The sequence below is a fragment of the Pseudophryne corroboree genome, chromosome 5 (genome assembly GCF_028390025.1).
Source record: "Pseudophryne corroboree isolate aPseCor3 chromosome 5, aPseCor3.hap2, whole genome shotgun sequence".
NCBI lineage: Eukaryota > Metazoa > Chordata > Amphibia > Anura > Myobatrachidae > Pseudophryne > Pseudophryne corroboree.
Window position 1 is genome coordinate 520,115,114 of NC_086448.1, and position 19,394 is coordinate 520,134,507.

Here is a 19,394-nt window from a genome sequence, read left to right on the forward strand (position 1 = left end):
GCACTGAAACAGCCCTGGTGTGTGTGTTAAATGATCTTCTGATGGCAAAAGACAGAGGTGACTGTTCAATATTAATCCTTCTGGATCTCTCGGCAGCATTTGATACCGTGGACCATGGGCTTCTGATTGAGCGACTGATACACTTCTGTGGTCTGGATGGCACAGTCCTAAGCTGGTTCAAATCATTTCTCACAGGCAGGTCACAGAGTATCATCTGGATTATACTCATCACCACCAGTGCCATTGCCATGTGGTGTCCCACAAGGTTCTATACTATCCCCCATGCTTTTTGCAGTTTACATGCTCCCATTGGGCGAAATAATCAGGCGCCATAGCCTGGTCTACCACTGCTATGCAGATGATACACAACTGTACTTGTCCTTTGCTCCGGGCACTGATAACCCAATAGCAACCCTAAATGGCTGTCTAGCTGAACTACAGGAGTGGATGAGCGCCAGTTGGCTGCGACTGAACCCGGATAAAACAGAGGTCCTTATGATACGACCGCAACATCAAAGGACAAGACTGCAGCATAGCCAACCAACTGGACTTACACTCGGGGATTCAGAATTACAGACCAGTGATCGTGTGCGGAATCTTAGCGTTGACCTGGATGGTGGCTTCACACTTAAACATCAGATATCAGCCACAATCAAATCCTCATTCTTTCACCTGAGGAACATAGCCAGAATCAAGCACTTAATTCCCTCAGATGATATGCCAAAAGTCATACATGCATTTGTATCATCTCGTTTAGACTACTGTAATGCCCTCTACCTTGGTCTACCAGCAAAAGAATTGCAACGCTTACAGCTGGTGCAAAACACAGCTGCCAGGCTATTAACCAACCAGCCCCGTTCTAACCACATAACACCCATCCTCTACTCCCTTCACTGGCTGCCTGTAAGATGGCGAATCATCTTCAAGAATGGCTTACTGAGTTTCAAAGCATTACATGACCAAGGCCCATGGTACCTGAAACAGCTTCTGATCCCATACTGACCCACTCGATTACTGCGATCTGTAGATGAAGGACTTTTAGCAGTACCTAGAATCTACCGTAATTCATCTGGGGGTCGAGCTTTTAGTCATGCGGCTCCGACTCTATGGAACTCACTTCCCCGCACAGTGCGAGAGGCCCCAACTATAGAATCCTTCAAAAGTAGACTCAAGACTTTTCTGTTTACTCAAGCATTTCCATAATGTCCCTTTTAGTATCTTCATGCTTCTGTATTTTATGAAAATGTACTTCATTATTTTCTGTACTATATTATGCTATGTATCTGTTAAGCGCCTTGAGTCCTATTGGTGAAAGAGCGCTATATAAATACAATTATTATTATTATTATTATTATTATTATATAAATGAGTACAGTATGGAGTCCAAACTCCATCTAACTAATGAGTGAAAAGCAGCGTAACAAAAACACCACCCTCTCCCATACCTTAGCTCTGATTCGTTGATGGTATCACCCAATCCTCCAACATACAGGGTGGTAATACTCTTGTCTTCTGGGGGGTCCAGGCGAGGCATCGTAGAGGCCCGTTTCAAAAGTTTGTCTGCTACAGGATCATTGATACCATAATAACGGTCTTTGATATTCTGATCAGCAAGTGGGTCATCTGGATCTGTGGGCTTCTCGTGTCTATGAATATTGGAAAATTAGGTTAGAGAGATTACAAAAACAACACACAACAATTTAACACTAGGATACAACTTGTCAATGCGAGTCTCATAATTGCGGTGTGTGGACCCATATCTGTTACATTTGCATTAACTCTACTATAGCAAAACATTTACAGCACTGTGAGCAGTTATAAGCCCATACTTTGTAGGATGACCACTTTGATTTCTAATAATTTTCATGAGTGACCCTTTAAAAATAAATTAAAAGGGAATGTTATGTTTTTTCACCTGTATGGACATTCTTCTCCTCTTTTACACTCTCCTTTCACCCAGAAAGAACAGATGTGGGGACGGTTACGTTTGTAGTAAGGAGTGGTACGGGCCAGTTTTAAAAGCATGTCACTGCTGGATGTAGCTTTTCCTAGAGCTCCAACTGGCCTAGTTCCATCAGAGTTTGAAATCTGTAAAAAAATAAATAAAACCAGAACATCCACCCAAGTTAGTTTGTAACAAATGCAAAGAAAGACTTATTTAATTTTTTTTTACGTATGGAGCAATGAAATGTAATACAAAGGCTAAGGGTAAGATTTCTCAAATATTGGAGAAATAAAGTGGAGAGATAAATAAGTAGATTTATTACAAGTCGCATATAACGGCGTTGATACGGCTTCTCCATGTTTAAGGAAGGAGAACTGTGCTATATTATAGCGTCGCTGTCATTGTTAGGCCAATGTGCGGGGGCAATGTATGAATGCTCAGTGGCATGGACCATTCCGACGACTGCAGCTATCGATTTCAACAGCTGCAGTAGTGTTGTTGCCCATACACCACAGTAGGGAATGTGCTTACCCTATTTTGGGCGGCTGCGCCTGACTGAGGGGCAGATTTATTAAGCTCGGTGAAGTGATAAATTGGAAGGTGATAAAGGACCAACCAATCAGATCCTAACTGCCATATCACAGGCTGGGTTTGAAAAAGGAAGTTGACTGGCTGGTCCTTTATCACCTTCCAATTATTCACTTCACCGATCGTAATAAATCTGCCCCTCAGTGCTGCACAGGAGATGTCATGAGAGTAGCAAGATCTCAGGCATGCCCAGTGAACTGACCAGGGGCGGATACACTGAAGGGGGTCTGGCAGTGATTGTCGTGGGGGCAGTGGGGGTTTACTACCCCACTTTGACATACGAGATGTTAGTACATCTCGGTGCAGCCGCTTCCTACTTTGCCACGGTGAAGAGGCGAAGCAGGAAGCATATAGTGCAGGTATAACACATTTACACTAAAGTACTAAACAACCAGCTTCTAACTGCCGTGTTACAGGCTGTGTTTGAAAAATGACAGTTAGGAGCCGATTGGTTGGTACTTTGGGCCAGATGTACTAAGCCTTGAAAAGTGATAACAATAGGATTTTAATTACCTGCCGGTAAATCCTTTTCTCGTAGTCCATAAGGGATACTGGGGAATTAGTACGATGGGGTATAGACAAGGTCCAAAGGAGCCAGTGCACTTTAAATTTCTTCAACTGGGTGTGCTGGCTCCTCCCCTCTATGCCCCCTCCCACAGGCAGTTCTAGGTAAAACAGTGCCCGAAGGAGAAAGGACATACTTGAGAGAAGGAACATGAAAATGAGAAGCGAGATTCACACACCATCAACATAAAACGACCACCAACGGCTGGTAACAAAACAGCAAAAGCTGAACAGGTAACCATATAAAAGATAACCTGCAGAGAAGTCAACGCACTGAGGTGGGCGCCCAATATCCCTTATGGACTAGTAGAAAAGGATTTACCGGCTGGTGGGGGACATCCCAAAGCTACCAGAATGGGCGGGAATGTGCAGAGACGTCTGCAGCAACGCTTGCCCCAACTGGGAATCGTCTTTGGCCAGGGTATCAAACCTGTAGAACTTCACAAAGGCCGAGACTCCAAGGGCAGACGCCCAGGAAGACCCCACTGATCTTGTAGAGTGGGCCCTCAGAGACTGTGGAACAGGTAAGGCTGCCGACACATAGGCCTGTTGGATAGTAAGCCTAAGCCAACGAGCAATAGACTGCTTAGAAGCAGGGCAACCCTTTTTCTACGCATCATAAAGCACGAACAAAGAATCCGTCTTTCTGATCCAAGCCGTTCTCTTGATATAGATTTTCAAGGCTCACACAGCATCCAATGCCTCCAGAGGAGCAGAAGGGCCAGAACCACAATAGGTTGATTCCCGCATAGACGGCCTTTGGCAGGAACCGCTGCCTAGTCCTGAGCTCCGCTCTGTCCTCATAAAAGACCAAGTAAGGACTTTTACACGATAGGGCCCCCAATTCTGAGACACGCCTAGCAGAAGCCAGGACCAATAACATCACCGTCTTCCACATGAGGTACTTGTCTTCTATCGTCATCAGAGGTTCAAACCAGGAGGACTGTAGAAATTCCAACACTACAGTCAAATCCCAGGGTGCCGTGGGCAGCACAAAAGGAGGTTGAATGTGAAGCACCCCTTGCAAGAAGATCTGAACTTCTGCCAAAACTACCAATTTCTTCTGGAAGAAAATGGAGAGATGAAATCTGGACCTTAATGGAACACAGACGTAAGCCCTTATCCAGACCAGCCTGCAGAAACGTCCCAAGTGGAACTCCACAGGAGGATACGTGCGGTCCTCGCACCAGGAGACATATCTCCTCCAGATATGATGATAGTGTTTTGACGTCACAGGTTTCCTGTCCTGAACCATGATAGCAATATCCTTTTTGGAAAGGCCCTTGTGAGCTAGGATGTTCCGCTCAACATCCATGCTGTCAAACGAAGCCGCCGTAAGTCCGGGTAGACGAACGGACCTTGCTGAAGAAGATCTCTTCTCACTGGCAGAGGCCAAGGGTCTTCGACAGACATGTCCAGAAGATCCGCGTACCATGCCCCCCCCGCCCGAGGCCAATCCGGGAGAATCAGAATTGCCTGGACACCTTGATTCGCTTGTGCACCCCCCTGGGAGCAATGGAATTGGAGGAAACAGGTAGACCAGAAGGTAAGGCCAAGGCGACGTCAGTACATCTACTGCCCTCGCCTGAGGGTCCCTCGTTCGTGAGTAATAGGAAGGAAGCTTTTTGTTGAAATGAGGCGGGCAGCCCCACAGGTCGATGATCTGCTGAAACACCTGATGGTGAAGCCTCCACTCTCCTGGGTGGAGATCGTGACGACTCAGGAAGTCCGCTTTCCAGCTGTCCACAGACGGAATGAAGATTACGTACAGTGCTCTTGCATTTCTTTCTGCCCAGAGGAGTATCTTTGACACCTCTCGCATGCAGGCACTGCTTTTTGTTCCTCCCTGTTGATTGATGTACGCTACTGTCATGGCGTTGTCCGGCTGTACCCGGATCGCGTGATCCCTGAGCAGAGCAGAGGCCTGAAGCAGAGCATTGTAGATCGCCTGAAGTTCCAGAATGTTGATTGGAAGGAGTGCTTCATGGGCTGACCACCTGCCCTGGAACTGAGCCCCTGGGTAACAGCTCCCCATCCTCTTAAACTCGCATCCGTTGTGAGGAGGATCCAATCTGAATCCCGAAATGTCGGCCTTCCAGTAGGTTTGAGGACTGCACCACTATAGGAGGGAAATCCTGGCCTGAGGTGACAGAAGTATTATCTGGTGCATCTGAAGATGTGATCCGGACCACTTGCTCAGGAGATCTAATTATAATGTTCTGGCATGGAACCTTCCATACTGGATCGCCTCGTACGAGGCAACCATCTTCCTCAATAATCTTATTCAAAGATGGATGGATATTCGAATAGGCCAGATAACCATGCGGACCATCTCCTGAAGTGTTCTCGCCTTGTCCTCTGGGAGGAACATTTTCTGGGCCACGGTATCCAGCAACATTCCCAGGAACAGGAGCCGTCGAGTTGGCTCCAGGTGGGACTTCAATAAATTGAGGATCCACCCATTGTGTGACAGAAGCTGAATAGTGCGACCTATAAGGAGCAATGAAAGCTCCCTGGATCTCGCTTTTATCAAGAGATCGTCCAGATAAGGGACAACATTGACCCCCCTGGACCCGGAACATCATCTCCGCCATCACCCTCGGAGCTGTGGATAGGTCAAAGGGTAGCGCTTGGAACTGGTAGTGATCGTTCAATAGGGCAAACCTCATGAGGTGGCCAAATTGGAATATGGAGATAGGCATCCTTGATATCGAGGGAGAACATGAATTCTTATTCTTCCAGACCCATGATCACTGCTCGCAAGGATGCCATCTTGAACCTGAAAACATTTAGGTACGGGTTCAAGGATTTCAGATTCAGAATGGGTCTTACCGAACCGTCTGGTTTCGGTACCACGAACAGGCTGGAGTAGTAACCCTTTCCCTGTTGTTGAAGTGGCACTGGAACAATGACTTGGGATTGGACCAACTTGAGGATGGCCTGTTGCAGAGTAACACACGTATCCTCCAAAGCTGGCAAGCTTGATTTGAAAAATCGCTGGGGAGGAGCACCGTGGAACTCCAGCTTGTAGCCCTGAGAAATGAGGTCTCTTACCCAGGCATCCTGGCAGGAACTTTCCCAGATGCGGCTGAAGTGACGCAGCTGAGCTCCCACCTCGAGATCCCCTCGGAGTGGGTAGGCACAGTCATGCTGAGGCCTTAGTGGAAGCTGAACTGGTGCTCTCCTGAGAACCTGCGATTGCTGGTTTTCTTGTCTTACCTCTGGTGCCTCTAGCCGCATTGGCAGCACCTCTGGCCCTAGATCTAAATCGGTTAGACCAAAAGGACTGGGCACACGGCTCGGGTAGGAACGTATAGACGGCGGGGCTCCAGAGGGGAGAAAATAGGATTTTAATACCTACCGGTAAATCCTTTTCTGTGAGTCCGTAGAGCAGGCATTCCCAACCATGGTCCTCAAGGCACACCAACAGTGCAGATTTTAGTGATATCCAGGCTGCAGCACAGATGGTTAAATCAAAATAACTGAGCTACTAATTAAGTCACCTGTGCTGAAGCCTGGATATCAGTAAAACCCACACTGTTAGCGTGCCATGAGGACCGTGGTTGGGAATGCCTGCCGTAGAGGATGTTGGGGACACCAAAAGAACCATGGGGTATAGACGGGATCCGCAGGAGACATGGGCACTTTAAGACTTTCAAAGGGGCGTGACCTGGCTCCTCCCTCTATATCCCTCCCCAGACTCAGTTTGGAACAGTGCCCGGAGAGACGGACATTCCGAGGAAAGGAATTAACAAACAAGGTGAGCATTATACCAGCTCACGCCATAAACATGCCGAATAACATGGCATTCAACTGAACACATGCCAACGGACATTAACAAAATTCAGCAACAAGCTGAAGAAACCATAACACAACCTGTGTGTAACCAGAACTAAACTGCAGATACAGTACGCACTGGGACGGGCGCCCAACATCCTCTACGGACTCATAGAAAAGGATTTACCGGTAGGTATTAAAATCCTATTTTCTATTTCGTCCTAGAGGATGTTGGGGACACCAAAAGAACCATGGGGTTTATACCAAAGCTCTATAGCGGGCGGGAGAGTGCGGATGACTCTGCAGCACCGATTGACCAAACTTAAAGTCCTCATCGGCCAAGGTATCAAACTTGTAAAATTTAGCTAACGTGTTTGACCCCGACCAAGTAGCAGCTCGGCAAAGTTGCAATGCCGAGACACCCCGGGCAGCCGCCCAGGACGAGCCCACCTTCCTAGTGGAATGGGCCTTCACCGATTTCGGCAACGGCAAACCTGCCGTGGAATGAGCCTGCTGAATCGTTTTACATATCCAGCGGGCAATGGTCTGCTTGGAAGCAGGACACCCAATCTTATTGGGAGCATACAGGATAAACAGAGACTCTGATTTCCTAACTGGAGCCGTTCTGGTGACATAAATTTTCAAAGCTCTGACCACATCTAGCGACTTTTCCTCAGCCAAAGCGCCAGTAGCCACTGGCATCACAATAGGTTGGTTAATATGAAAAGAGGAAACCACCTTTGGCAGAAATTGTTGCCGAGTTCTCTATCTTCATGGAAGATCAAATAAGGGCTCGTGAGACAAGGCCGCTAACTCAGACACCCACCTTGCGGATGCCAATGCCAACAAAATGACAACCTTCCACGTGAGGAATTTCAATTCCACTTTACGTAAAGGTTCAAACCAATGTGATTGAAGAAATGTCAATACCACATTAAGGTCCCAAGGTGCCACAGGGGGCACAAAGGGAGGTTGTATGTGCAGGACCCCTTTTACGAAGGTCTGCACCTCAGGAAGTGAGGCCAATTGTTTCTGAAAGAAAATTGACAAGGCAGAAATCTGCACCTTAATGGAGCCTAATTTAAGGCCCGCATCCACTCCAGTTTGTAGAAAAAGGAGAAACCATCCAAGGTCAAACTTCTCCACAGGAGCTTTCTTGGACTCGCACCAGGAAACATATTTCCTCCAAATACGGTGATAGTGCTTTGAAGTCACACCGTTCCTAGCAAGAATAAGGGTAGGGATGACTTCACTGGGAATACCCTTTTGGCCTAAAATCTGGCGTTCAACCGCCATGTCGTCAAACGTAGCTGCTGTAAGTCCTGATAGACGAACGGCCCCTGTCGTAGCAGATCCTCGCGAAGAGGAAGAGGCCAGGGATCTTCGACCAGTAACGCCTGAAGAACCTGGTACAAAATTCTCCTTGGCCAGTCTGGAACTACAAGGAGAGCTGGAATCTTTGTTTTTCTTAGAATTCTCAGAACCTTTGGGATGAGAGGAAGCGGAGGGAAAATGTACACCGACGGAAACACCCAAGGTGACGTCAGTGCATCCACTGCCGCCGCCTGAGGGTCCCTGGAACAATACTTCAGAAGTTTTCTGTTGAGGCGAGACGCCATCATGTCTATGTGGGGAACCCCCCAAAGACTTGTCACTAGTGTGAAGACCTCTTGATGGAGGCTCCACTCTCCTGGATGTAGATCCTGTCTGCTGAGGAAGTCTGCTTCCCAGTTGTCCATCCCCGGAAGGAATATTGCTGACAGAGAGCTTGTATGTGTCTCTGCCCAGCGGAGAATCTTTGTGGCCACTGCCATGGCTGTCCTGCTCTTTGTGCCGCCTTGGCGGTTTATGTATGCTACTGCTGTCACATTGTCCGATTGGATCAGGACAGACCGGTTTCGAAGAAGATGCTCCGCTTGCAGAAGGCCGTTGTAAATGGCCCTTAGCTCCAGAACATTTATGTGAAGATGAGTCTCTGGACCTGACCATCTTCCTTGGAAGGTCACCCCTTGTGTGACTGCTCCCCAACCTCGGGGACTTGCATCCGTGGTCACTAGGATCCAGTCCTGGATCCCGAACCTGCGTTCCTCTAAGAGGTGAGAGCTGTGGAGCCACCACAGGAGTGATATTCTGGTGTTGGGAGATAGAATTATTCTCCGGTGCATATGAAGATGGGATCCGGACCACTTGTCCAACAGGTCCCACTGAAACACTCTGGCATGGAACCTTCCAAACTGGAGGGCTTCGTATGCCGCTACCATCTTTCCCAGCAATCGAATGCATTGATGAATGGAGACTGTTGTTGGTTTCAGAATGAGTTTTACCAAATTTTACCGAATTTCCAGAGCTTTCTCCATAGGGAGCAACACTCTATGCTGGACTGTGTCCAGAATCATACCTAAAACGCCAACCGGGTTGTTGGGATTAACTGTGATTTCGGCAAGTTTAAGATCCAGCCATGCTGTTGCAGAATCGATAGGGACAGTGCAATGTCCTGTACCAACTTGTCTTTGGATCTCGCCTTTATCAGGAGATCGTCCAAGTATGGGATAATTGTAAGTCCTCGCTTGCGGAGGAGAACCATCATCTCTACCATGACTTTTGTGAAAATCCTCGGAGCCGTGGACAGGCCAAACCAATCCTTGATTGCAAACCTGAGGTCCCTTTGATGAGGGGGATAGATGGGGACATGAAGGTATGCATCCTTTATGTCCAATGATACCATGAATTAACCCTCCTCCAGGCTGGAGATCACCGCTCTGAGAGACTCCATCTTGAATTTGAATTTCTTCAGGAAAAAATTTAGAGATTTCAGGTTGAGGATTGGTCTTACCGAGCCATCCGGCGTTGGTACCACAAACAGGCTTGAATAAAAACCCTCCCCTTGCTGTGCCAGGGGAACCGGGACCACAACCTGATTTTGACACAATTTTTGTATTGCTCCACAGACTAGAACTCTGTCTGGAAGCGAAGCTGGTAAGGTTGATTTGAAAAAACGGCGAGGGGGAACATCTTGAAACTCCAGTTTGTACCCTTGGGTCACAATTTGCAACACCCAAGGGTCTATGTTCAAACGAACCCAGACCTGACTGAAGAGCTTTAGACGTGCCCCTACCGGTGCGGTCTCCTGTAGGGAAGACCAGGCGTCATGCGGTGGATTTGGCAGAAGTCGGGGAGGACTTCTGCTCCTGGGAACCCGAGGAGGCGGGTGTTCTCTTGCCCCTTCCTCTACCTCTGGTAGCAAGGAAGAAATTTCCTCGGCCTCTTTTATACTTGTTGGGCCGAAAGGACTGCATTTGATAGTGTGGTTTCTTTTGTTGCGCAGGAACATAAGGTAAATAGGTTGACTTACCCGCGGTGGCTGCCGATACCAAATCAGTAAGGCCATCACCATAAAGTTCACCTCCCTTAAATGGAAGGGACTCCATATTTTTCTTGGAATCGGCGTCAGCATTCCACTGGTGAGTCCAAAGCGCTTGTCTAGCCGCAACTGACATAGCATTAGCCTTAGCACACAGGAGGCCAGCATCTCTTGCAGCCTCTTTCAAGTACGCAGCCGCGTCCCTGATATAACCAAGCGTCACTAGGATGCTATCCCTATCAAGATTATCTAAATCAGAAGACAAACTTTCAGCCCATTTTTCAATAGCGCTACTTACCCACGCTGACGCAATAAGAGGCCTAAGCTGCGTCCCTGTGGTTGTAAAAATAGCTTTCAAAGTAGCCTCCTGTTTACGATCAGCCAGCTCCTTAAGGGTCGTCGACTGAGCCGCAGGGAGGGCTACCTGTTTAGACAAGCGCGCTAGGGCCTTGTCAAATGTGGGTGGTGTTTCCCACTTTTCCCTATCAGCCGCGGGAAAGGGGTACGCCACCTTGATCCGGTTAGGAATTAGAAATTTTTTATCAGGGTTGTTCCAAATGCCATCAAAGAGGTCATTTAGTTCAAAAAATGGAGGAAAAGCAACTGAGCGTCTCTTTTCCTTGTAAATAAGGACCCTCGTTTCAGGTGTAATAGGGTCCTCATCAATATGTAATGTCTTTAACAGCTACAATCATATACTGGATACTCTTAGCTAATTTAGGATCTAATCTGGAATCAGCATAGTCGACATCAGCCTCAGAGTCCGTGTCAACTAATTGGTCAACACCACGTTTGAGCGACCCCGGAGGGCCCTGGACCTGCAATAAAGCGTCCTCCATTGATCTCTTCCACATCTGGATTTGAGATTCAGACTGATCAAACTTTTGATTTAAAAAGAGTGACATTAGCATTTAAAGCATTCAAAGTAGATAACCAGTCAGCAGTGCCGACAAGGCCACCCCCAAACATTTGGTGTCCCCAATAAATTATCCCCGAGAGGAATAATCTGTCTCAGACATGTCGTTCACTGAAAACAGCACCCAAATCAAAGCCCGTCAGGGAACACAAAGGGAAAAAGCCAGCTCACACCCAGCTCCCTGCACCCAGTGGTGTGTACTGTATGGGAGCCCGGCGCGCACTGTGCACTCGCTGTGCGGTACCTCTGTAATGCCGTCTTAGTGAAGAGAAGTCTTATTTTCTTCTACATACTCACCTGACTTCTGGCTCTGAAAGGGGGTGACGGCAGGCTGTAGGAGCAAGCATCCGAGCGTACCCGGCGTTCATCTCCCCTCAGGTGCGGAGGCATCTTTTCAGCAGCAGCAAAGCCCTGAAACTCATTAGAAGTGGGTCTAGACTGCTCTCCCCTCAGTCCCACGAAGCAGGGAGGCTGTAGCCAGCAGACCTCCCTGAAAATAAAAAACCTAACAAGTCTTTTCAGAGAAACTCAGTAGAGCTCCACCGAGTGCCTCCGTCTCGCAGGGCACATTTTCTAAACAGAGTCTGGGGACGGATATAGAGGGAGGAGCCAGGTCACGCCCCTTTGAAAGTCTTAAAGTGCCCTGGTCTCCTGCGGATCCCGTCTATACCCCATGGTTCTTTTGGTGTCCCCAACATCCTCTAGGACGAAATAGAAACGTGGATTTCCCCGCAGTAACTTTAGAAATCCACGTATCCAATTACACCCCAAAGAGCCATGCCCCTGAAAAGGGGAGAGACTCCACACTGCGCTTAGACTCTGCGTCCGCTATCCACTGACGCAACCACAAAGTCCTGCGCGGCGACACTGCCATAGCAGATGTCCTAACATTAATATTGCCTATCTCGAGGGAGTCGCACAAGACGCGTGCAGTGTCCTGAATGTGCTTCAGGAGAGTCACTGTAGTGACCGGGGACATATCCCCCCCCCCCCCCCCCCGAGAGGCCCTCCTGAATCTGAGAAGCCCACGTATGAATGGCATGAGCCATTCAGCAATCTGCTATGACTGGTCTTTGTGATATAACCGCTGCAGTATAGATATACTTCAGTTATTTTTTCTATCCCTAGGCAGTGATCGCGCTAAACCCCCAAAAAAGTGGGTCCCATGTACCCCTAAATTTTAAAAATTGGGGTCCTATCTGTCCTTTTATGGGTCCCATCGGAATGAGGGTTCATATTAATGTTATGATTTCAAATCTAAAAACGGAATTGACTTGGACACTACAAAAGAGTTGCAAGGGGGAGGGGGAGAGGGGGGGTGACGATGCTGCTGGGCTGTGTAGCATACAGGACACCCTACACCAAAGCTGTAACTAGACATTTCGGTGCCCTTTGGCAGAAAGTAAATTGGTGCTCTCCACCTCCCATATTTGAGAGCAAGGACACCAACATTTTGGGGTCGTGGCTTCATGGGGAAAGAGCATGGCCACATAATAGTACCAATTCACATTACACCACACCACACAGGTAGAGCACGTTACATACATTGCGCCAGGCAGAGCACGTTACACACATTGCGCCAGGCAGAGCACGTTACACACATTGCGCCAGGCAGAGCACGTTACACACATTGCGCCAGGCAGAGCACGTTACACACATTGCGCCAGGCAGAGCACGTTACACACATTGCGCCAGGCAGAGCACGTCACACACATTGCGCCAGGCAGAGCACGTTACACACATTGCACCAGGTAGGGCACGTTACACATATTGCACCAGGTAGAACACCCTATACACATTGCACCAGGTAGAGCACATTATACACATTGCGCCAGTTAGAACACGTTATACACATCGCACCAGGTACAGCACGGTTGCACACATTGCGCCAGTTAGTGTTCTATACACATTGCGCCAGGTAGAGCATGTTATACACGTTTTATATGGTACCAGGGAGTAAGGACAGAGAGAGGCACCAGGGAGTAGAGACAGAGAGGCAGGAGATAGTGCAGCCTGGAACCCTCATTGGGGAACATCACCATACCAACACCCTCCAGGGACCAGGCCCCCACCGCGTACCTGTAAAAAGAGCAATCCTGGCTCCTCCATGGACACTGCCAGCAGCAGCGGAGTCAAGCTGGGGGGTATAGTCCGGGGATCGGCATGAGGCCTACACCGCCTCCAACCTGGAGTAATAGGATGCGGCCAGGGGGGAGCGGAAAACGCGGAAGGGGCGGCCGCATGGGTGGGGAGGGAGAAGAAGGGAATCAGTGGGGAGAGCAGCGGCATCCTGCCTGGGGCACAGGGACCGAACTACCCCCACCTGGGGTATATACAGCAGCGGAGTCAGCCGTGCGGGTGTCCAGTGGGCTGCCAGGGAGCAGCGGTTGAGTCACGCTACTTGCGGAGGGAGGGCACCTGCAGCAGTTATTCGTGGGGAGGAGGATGAGGGAAGGGCGGGAGATCATACTCTTCATGGTCTCTGCCCCTTCCAAGTTCCTCCCTCTGTTGTTGTGGAGACTTGACTGACTGACTGCACAGGACAGCGCTGCGGGTCACAGCGCGTCCTGAGGGACCCAGGATTTTTTTTTGTGTCCCCACCATCAATTCTGGTGTAAAATACGGGCTATAGTGCGTTTTTGCAATCACTGCCCAGGGTACTTTATGGTAAAGGATCCTGGAGCTGGCAGTACTGCCTTTTTAGATAGGCTAGACACCGATACGTCAACAGCCGGGGGTTCTTCACAGATTTTCCTGACTTCAGGAGCAAATGGGAAAGTGTGCAAAAACCGTTTTGACACTTGGTATTTTTTATCTAGCTATTTCCAGGCTAACTTAAACAGGTCATCTAACTCTGCAGAATCAGGGAAAGTGACACTGAGCTTGTTCTGTGTGAAGAAAAACTACTGCTGTCCCGCAGCGTCCTCTAGAGGGAGTGTTAACACGTCCCGTATAGCTAAAATGAGGGGTTCAATACCCTGTGCAGAAGGGGAATCACCGGTAAGAAGATCCATTTCCTGCCCCTCCTCCTGTATCTCCTCATCAGAGTCTGAGACTAAGGCAGGTAACACACGTTTAAGTGGTCCTGAGCTAGAAAGGGGGAACTGAGGACCATCTGCCCGTGCAGCCAGGTCTGCAACAGCCTGCTGCAGTTGTTGAGTTGTTTGAGCATTAGCAGCGAGCTGAGATGACATATCAGACATCATAGATTTTATGGCACCTAGCCAGAAAGGCTCTTGCCCCCACCCCCCCCCTCACTGTGCCGTGAGGACTGACTACATTGTTCACATGACATGGAACCAGATGTAGAGGGAGAGAATCTGGTGTGACAGACACTGTATAATTGGTGTTTTACCATGTTTACAGTAAACACTTGCATACACAGACAATACAATAGCAAGCCTGCCTTTACTGTATGTGAGAGGGAGATCGAGAGAAGGGAACAGCACACCAAAGCTAAACAGCCCCAGTGAGGCTGCAAGCAGTTATATCACAGTGAAACACTGGAGTTTTTGTCCTTTTCAGGACACAGATCGTGTACAATGGTGGCTCTCCCCCTTTGCTACACTCCTGTACCAGCTTTCCTGCATATCCTAAGTGTCTAGAGGAGCTGTGTGTGCCTGCTGCTGCAGCTGTAAGCAGAGGAAGGAGCCAAACCACTGCTGGTCCCGCTCTGAGGAAGCTCCGCCCCCTGTAATGGCTCCGGAGTTTCAGTTATCTTTATGCTGGCAAAGTCTCCCTAGGAGTGTAAAAACATCACACAAGTGGTAGTTGTGACTGCGATTGTGACCGCTAAGGTGCAGTGCCCTGCTGTACAACAACCTCTTAGGACGGTGGTCCTGCTGCAGTGACCGTGACACCCCCCCCCCCCCGTCCCATCCTAACTCCCATGGTGCAGGTATGCTGTTGCCCAAACAGCATACCGAAAATAAAGATTTAAAAGAAACTAAAGAAAACTCTCTGGAGCTCCAGAGTGTGTATCCTCTCCCGAGGGCACTTTTTTCTAAATTGCCTGTAGGAGGGGGCATAGAGGGGAGGAGCCAGCACACCCAGTTGAAGAAATTTAAACTGCACGGCTCCTTTGGACCCAGTCTATAACCCATCGTACTAGATTCCCCCAATATCCCTTATGGATGCTAGAGAAATGGAGAGTAAAACTACAAACCAGCTTACTAATTGTCATTGTTCAAACATGGGTCCCCGGGGGCTGCTTATGAGGGATTCTGCTTTGCGTGACTAGTGCCGGTAGTAAGGGGCTAATTGGATAGCTCCAGGGGTATCCATTAATCGGGTGTAAGAGTATTTAATCCATATTCCTTCCCTGTAAACAAGCTTTCCCCATCTCCAAATTTGCGTAAGCTTACCTCTCGCTCCATATTCTGAGTGTAGTACTCTTTATTAACATCAGATCTAGGCATGTCATCCTTCAAGGAAACCCCTGTGTCTCGCACTTGAATGGGAAGTCCTAAGTAAAAAGAAAGTTTAGAGTTATTTAGTATTATTGTATACAGCACTTAAAACAGCATTGCTAGGACACTTTCCGCTTACAAAAAATTCAAACAATTCTTTATGCAAAATAATTTCTGCTAACTTATAAGGAACAGAGCAAGATATTATGCACATACAAACACGTCATTTCATTTGATCAAACTGGACAAAAAAGTATCAAGCATTAGAACCTTACAAAAGATATTACTTACCATACTCCAAGTCTAGGAGACAGGTCTGACAGACGTTTTTCAACTTGCTACATGTCTGGCAAACCTCTGTCTTCTTAAAGCGCATGCGTACGCCTGGGCACCAGCGAAATACTGTAAAAGGGCGTGCACATATCTGAAAGAGACATCAGAGAAAATACTGAGCTAATGCTTGAGGCAACTATAAATACGTATTTATGGTAGACTTACCGTCGATAATAAGAATTTACTTACCGATAATTCTATTTCTCGGAGTCCGTAGTGGATGCTGGGGTTCCTGAAAGGACCATGGGGAATAGCGGCTCCGCAGGAGACAGGGCACAAAAAGTAAAGCTTTAGGATCAGGTGGTGTGCACTGGCTCCTCCCCCTATGACCCTCCTCCAAGCCAGTTAGATACTGTGCCCGGACGAGCGTACATAATAAGGAAGGATTTTGAATCCCGGGTAAGACTCATACCAGCCACACCAATCACACTGTACAACCTGTGATCTGAACCCAGTTAACAGTATGATAACAGCGGAGCCTCTGAAAAGATGGCTCACAACAATAATAACCCGATTTTTGTAACTATGTACAAGTATTGCAGATAATCCGCACTTGGGATGGGCGCCCAGCATCCACTACGGACTCCGAGAAATAGAATTATCGGTAAGTAAATTCTTATTTTCTCTATCGTCCTAGTGGATGCTGGGGTTCCTGAAAGGACCATGGGGATAATACCAAAGCTCCCAAACGGGCGGGAGAGTGCGGATGACTCTGCAGCACCGAATGAGAGAACTCCAGGTCCTCCTTAGTCAGGGTATCAAATTTGTAGGATTTTACAAACGTGTTTGCCCCTGACTAAATAACCGCTCGGCAAAGTTGTAAAAGCCGAGACCCCTCGGGCAGCCGCCCAAGATGAGCCCACCTTCCTTGTGGAATGGGCATTTACATATTTTGGCTGTGGCAGGCCTGCCACAGAATGTGCAAGCTGAATTGTATTACACATCCAACTAGCAATAGTCTGCTTAGAAGCAAGAGCACCCAGTTTGTTGGGTGCATACAGGATAACAGCAAGTCAGTTTTCCTGACTCCAGCCGTCCTGGAACATATTTTCAGGGCCCTGACAACATCTAGCAACTTGGAGTCCTCCAAGTCCCTAGTAGGTGCAAGGCACCACAATAAGCTGGTTCAGGTGAAACACTGACACCACCTTAGGGAGAGAACTGGGGACGAGTCCGCAGCTCTGCCCTGTTCGAATGGACAAACAGATATGGGCTTTTTTGAGAAAAAACCACCAATTTGACACTCGCCTGGTCCAGGCAAGGGCCAAGAGCATGGTCACTTTTCATGTGAGATGCTTCAAATCCACAGATTTGACTGGTTTTAAACCAATGTGATTTGAGGAATCCCAGAACTACGTTGAGATCCCACAGTGCCACTGGAGGCACAAAAGGGGGTTGTATATGCAATACTCCCTTGACAAACTTCTGGACTTCAGGAACTGAAGCCAATTCTTTCTGGAAGAAAATCGACAGGGCCGAAATTTGAACCTTAATGGACCCCAATTTGAGGCCCATAGACACTCCTGTTTGCAGGAAATGCAGGAAACGACCGAGTTGAAATTTCTTTGTGGGGCCTTCCTGGCCTCACACCACGCAACATATTTTCGCCACATGTGGTGATAATGTTGTGCGGTCACCTCCTTTCTGGCTTTGACCAGGGTAGGAATGACCTCTTCCGGAATGCCTTTTTCCCTTAGGATCCGGCGTTCCACCGCCATGCCGACAAACGCAGCTGCGGTAAGTCTTGGAACAGACATGGTACTTGCTGAAGCAAGTCCCTTCTTAGCGGCAGAGGCCATAAGACCTCTGTAAGCATCTCTTGAAGTTCCGGGTACCAAGTCCTTCTTGGCCAATCCGGAGCCATGAGTATAGTTCTTACTCCTCTACGTCTTATAATTCTCAGCACCTTAGGTATGAGAAGCAGAGGAGGGAACACATACACCGACTGGTACACCCACGGTGTTACCAGAACGTCCACAGCTATTGCCTGAGGGTCTCTTGACCTGGCGCAATACCTGTCCCGTTTTTTGTTCAGACGGGACGCCATCATGTCCACCTTTGGTATTTCCCAACGGTTTACAATCATGTGGAAAAAACTTCCCGATGAAGTTTCCACTCTCCCGGGTGGAGGTTGTGCCTGCTGAGGAAGTCTGCTTCCCAGTTTCCATTCCCGGGATGAAACACTGCTGACAGTGCTATCACATGATTTTCCGCCCAGCGAAAAGTCCTTGCAGTTTTTGCCATTGCCCTCCTGCTTCTTGTGTCGCCCTGTCTGTTTACGTGGGCGACTGCCGTGATGTTTTTCCCACTGGATCAATACCGGCTGACCTTGAAGCAGAGGTCTTGCTAAGCTTAGAGCATTATAAATTTACCCTTAGCTCCAGTATATTTATGTGGAGAAAAGTCTCCAGACTTGATCACACTCCCTGGAAATTTTTTCCTTGTGTGACTGCTCCCCAGCCTCTCGGGCTGGGCTCCGTGGTCACCAGCATCCAATCCTGAATGCCGAATCTGCGGCCCTCTAGAAGATGAGCACTCTGTAACCACCACAGGAGAGACACCCTTGTCCTTGGATATAGGGTTATCCGCTGATGCATCTGAAGATGCGATCCGGACCATTTGTCCAGCAGATCCCACTGAAAAGTTCTTGCGTGAAATCTGCCGAATGGAATTGCTTCGTAGGAAGCCACCATTTTTACCAGGACCCTTGTGCAATGATGCACTGTTTTTAGGAGGTTCCTGCCTAGCTCGGATAACTCCCTGGCTTTCTCTTCCGGGAGAAACACCTTTTTCTGGACTGTGTCCAGAATCATCCCTAGGCACAGCAGACGTGTCGTCGGGATCAGCTGCGATTTTGGAATATTTAGAATCCACCCGTGCTGTTGTAGCAGTATCCGAGATAGTGCTACTCCGACCTCCAACTGTTCCCTGGACTATGCCCTTATCAGGAGATCGTCCAAGTAAGGGATAATTAAGACGCCTTTTCTTCGAAGAAGAATCATCATTTCGGCCATTACCTTGGTAAAGACCCGGGGTGCCGTGGACAATCCAAACGGCAGCGTCTGAAACTGATAGTGACAGTTCTGCACCACGAACCTGAGGTACCCTTAGTGAGAAGGGCAAATTTGGGACATAGAGGTAAGCATCCCTGATGTCCCGGGACACTATATAGTCCCCTTCTTCCTGGTTCGTTATCACTGCTCTGAGTGACTCCATCTTGATTTGAACCTTTGTAAGTGTTCAAAAAATTTTTTAGAATAAGTCTCACCTAGCCTTCTGGCTTCAGTCCCACAATATAGTGTGGAATACCACCCCTTTTCTTCTGGCAGATATGGACATCGCATTTACTCTTGATGCCAGAGTGCAAATATCCCTCTGTGCATCTCGCATATATAGAAATGCATCCTTTAAATGCTCTATAGTCAATAAAATACTGTCCCTGTCAAGGGTATCAATATTTTTAGTCAGGGAATCCGACCAAGCCACCCCAGCTCTGCACAT

The 19,394-nt window shown here is 48.3% G+C and overlaps 1 protein-coding gene across 2 annotated transcripts in view; it reads right to left on the reverse strand.

Moving 5' to 3' along the window:
- RBM22 (RNA binding motif protein 22) overlaps window positions 1–19,394 on the reverse strand; it is a 162,099-nt gene that overhangs the window by 16,433 nt on the left and 126,272 nt on the right. For both annotated transcript variants that reach the window (XM_063923106.1, XM_063923107.1), the window contains exons 4-7: window positions 15,852–15,984; window positions 15,516–15,616; window positions 1,916–2,088; window positions 1,446–1,646 (exon numbers count right to left, since the gene is read on the reverse strand). In XM_063923106.1, coding sequence (XP_063779176.1) covers window positions 1,446–1,646; window positions 1,916–2,088; window positions 15,516–15,616; window positions 15,852–15,984 — 608 coding nt within the window. The remainder of the gene's footprint in view (window positions 1–1,445; window positions 1,647–1,915; window positions 2,089–15,515; window positions 15,617–15,851; window positions 15,985–19,394) is intronic.